Source organism: Tamandua tetradactyla, chromosome 9 (genome assembly GCF_023851605.1).
Source record: "Tamandua tetradactyla isolate mTamTet1 chromosome 9, mTamTet1.pri, whole genome shotgun sequence".
Taxonomy (NCBI): domain Eukaryota; kingdom Metazoa; phylum Chordata; class Mammalia; order Pilosa; family Myrmecophagidae; genus Tamandua; species Tamandua tetradactyla.
Genome location: NC_135335.1, coordinates 19149316 through 19151892, shown reverse-complemented (window position 1 = coordinate 19151892; position 2577 = coordinate 19149316). Strand labels below are relative to the sequence as shown.

Below are 2577 nucleotides of genomic sequence, written 5' to 3'. Positions count from 1 at the left end.
TAGATATGTCATCTCGGTCAAGTCATTGCATATTCTACATCTCAGTTTACAAACTTATGAACTTGAAAATTTGAGGAGATGATCCATGAATATTTTTCAGTTTCAATAATTTATAGTTCATAAATGATTCATGCATTGAATGTTGTTGTGAAGTCCATGCTTTAGGTATGGAGAGTCTTGAAATACAAATATTTGCTACAGTGAAAATAATGGCTGTGATACCTTTCAATTTTACTTCTATCTACTCCTCACTTAAAACTCTGTTCTTCTATTTCTTATAGCTTCAGGGCATCTCCTGATTCTCAAATCACTTCAATGGAGAACAGTACGGTGGTGACTGAGTTCATCCTGCTGGGACTAACCAATGCCCCAAAACTGCAGGGCCCCCTATTTGTAGTGTTCACGCTCATTTACCTCATTAGTGTATGTGGGAATCTAGGGATGATTGTATTGATTCTCTTGGACTATCGACTCCACACTCCCATGTACTTTTTCCTCTGTAACCTCTCTCTGGTGGACTTTGGTTACTCCTCAGCTGTCACTCCCAAGGTGATGGCTGGGTTCCTCACAGGAGACAAGGTCATCTCCTACAATGCATGTGCCGCTCAGATGTTCTTTTTTGTAGGATTTGCCACTGTGGAAAGTTACCTGTTGACCTCAATGGCTTATGACCGCTATGCAGCAGTGTGTAAACCCCTACATTACACCACCACAATGACCACAATTGTGTGTGTACGATTGGCTGTAGGTTCCTATGTCTGTGGCTTCCTGAATGCATCCTTTCATGTTGGATACATATTCAGTCTCTCTTTCTGTAGGTCCCATATGGTTCCTCACTTTTTCTGTGATGTTCCAGCAGTCCTGGCTCTCTCTTGCTCTGATGAACATATTAGTGAGATGATTCTTGTTTATATATCAAGTTTCAATGTATTTTTTGCTCTTCTGGTTATCCTGATTTCCTACCTGTTCATATTTGTCACCATTATGAAGATGCATCTAGGTAAGGGACACCCGAAGGCTTTATCCACTTGTGCTTCCCACCTCACTGCAGTCTTCATCTTCTACGGGACAGTCATTTTCATGTACCTACAGCCCAGCTCCAGTCATTCCATGGACACAGACAAATTAGCATCCACGTTCTATGCTATCGTCATCCCCATGCTGAACCCTCTGGTCTACAGTCTAAGGAACAAAGAGGTCAAGAGCGCATTCAAGAAGGTTATTGAAGAGTCAAAATTGTCCCCAGGATTTGGATTTTATCTTTGAATGATACACAACATAATTTCATTCTGATCAGATCCTCTCCATGCAATGAGTCACATATTAAGGCTAACATTTAAAAATCTCATTTATTTATTTTTTTCGAGTAAATATTTGAAGACTTCTAATTGGAGAAAGTATGAAATAATTTTAAAAGAAGGTAGGTGCTTTATTTAGTTGACACATTTTATCAAGAGATGCATAACTTTCACACCTTTTGTAAATGACTATTTCTGCTTTGACTGAGTCATTTTGTAGAATTAACATGTTCACATTACCATTCTCCAAAAGATAAAATAGCTGGAGTACAAAAGAATGTACAGAAATTCAAAATAATTTTCAATTTGTTCATACAATGTACATGAGTACCAAATTTTCACCTTGTTTAAAAGTGGGCACTGAAAATATCAAGAATGTTGAACAATTTTTTTCTACCTGAAAATGCTTTGAAATGGTTAGTGCTGCTCTTTCATTCAAACTTGAGTTGCATCATCTCCTATCTCTCTCCTAGTAATTTGCTTCTCTTTATTCACACTGCTTTCCTTGCAGTTCCTTGATAACTCTAAGTTCCTTCTGTTTCAGGGTCTTTGCACTTGCTGTTACCTTTGAATGGGAACGACTAAGTTCATTTCATTGCACAAATGTCCTAGCATGGAGAACTTTCCTGATCATCTTTATAAAATAGACATTACCCCTTCCATGTACATTATCTCCTCAGCCTGCATTGTTCTTCATAATCCTTACCACTGCCCACCTATTTTATATTTTACACGTTTAGTGTCTCTCTTACCCAGCTAGTCTGTAAACTAGAGTGGTATCACCACTCTTTACCAAAGAGAGTGGCTTTACCTCTTTTGTCCACAACACAATCCTCAGTACATAGTGAGTGTCTGATTCATGGTAGACTTTTATTAATTATTTCTTAAATGAATTAATAAATTAATTTTAAGCCCAACTGTATCAAAATGTACCTTCAAACTGCTGATAATTATAGCTTATTACAAATAATATGTACCTTCTGGTTAAACTTTCAGAGCATTTCAAGAAGTTCACACTCATTTAATTTTCTGCTTTGTTGAAGTATTTTTATCTATATTCTCATCATAACTGGCCCTTCCCATGTTTGAACACAATGATTTTCTAGAAGTCATGTCATTCAATGTATTATCTCAAGCAATCTCATTAATAGTTTTAGAAAAGGTGACTCATTAAATGTCAAGTAACTCATTGAATAAATAATATTTGACTTAAAGTCACAAATAGTCATTAAAATAAGATTATTTAAAAGTTTTACAGTAGAAATAATTTGAAAATTTA

At 36.2% G+C, this 2577-nt stretch overlaps 1 protein-coding gene across 1 annotated transcript; it reads left to right on the top strand.

Annotated features, from left to right (window-relative positions):
• Window positions 1-312: 312 nt before the first annotated feature.
• Window positions 313-1266, top strand: LOC143645571 (olfactory receptor 5B2-like). The gene has a single exon (XM_077114856.1). It carries the CDS (start codon window positions 316-318, stop codon window positions 1264-1266), a length of 951 nt encoding a protein of 316 aa, XP_076970971.1. The 5' UTR covers window positions 313-315.
• The last annotated feature ends 1311 nt before the right edge of the window (window positions 1267-2577 follow it).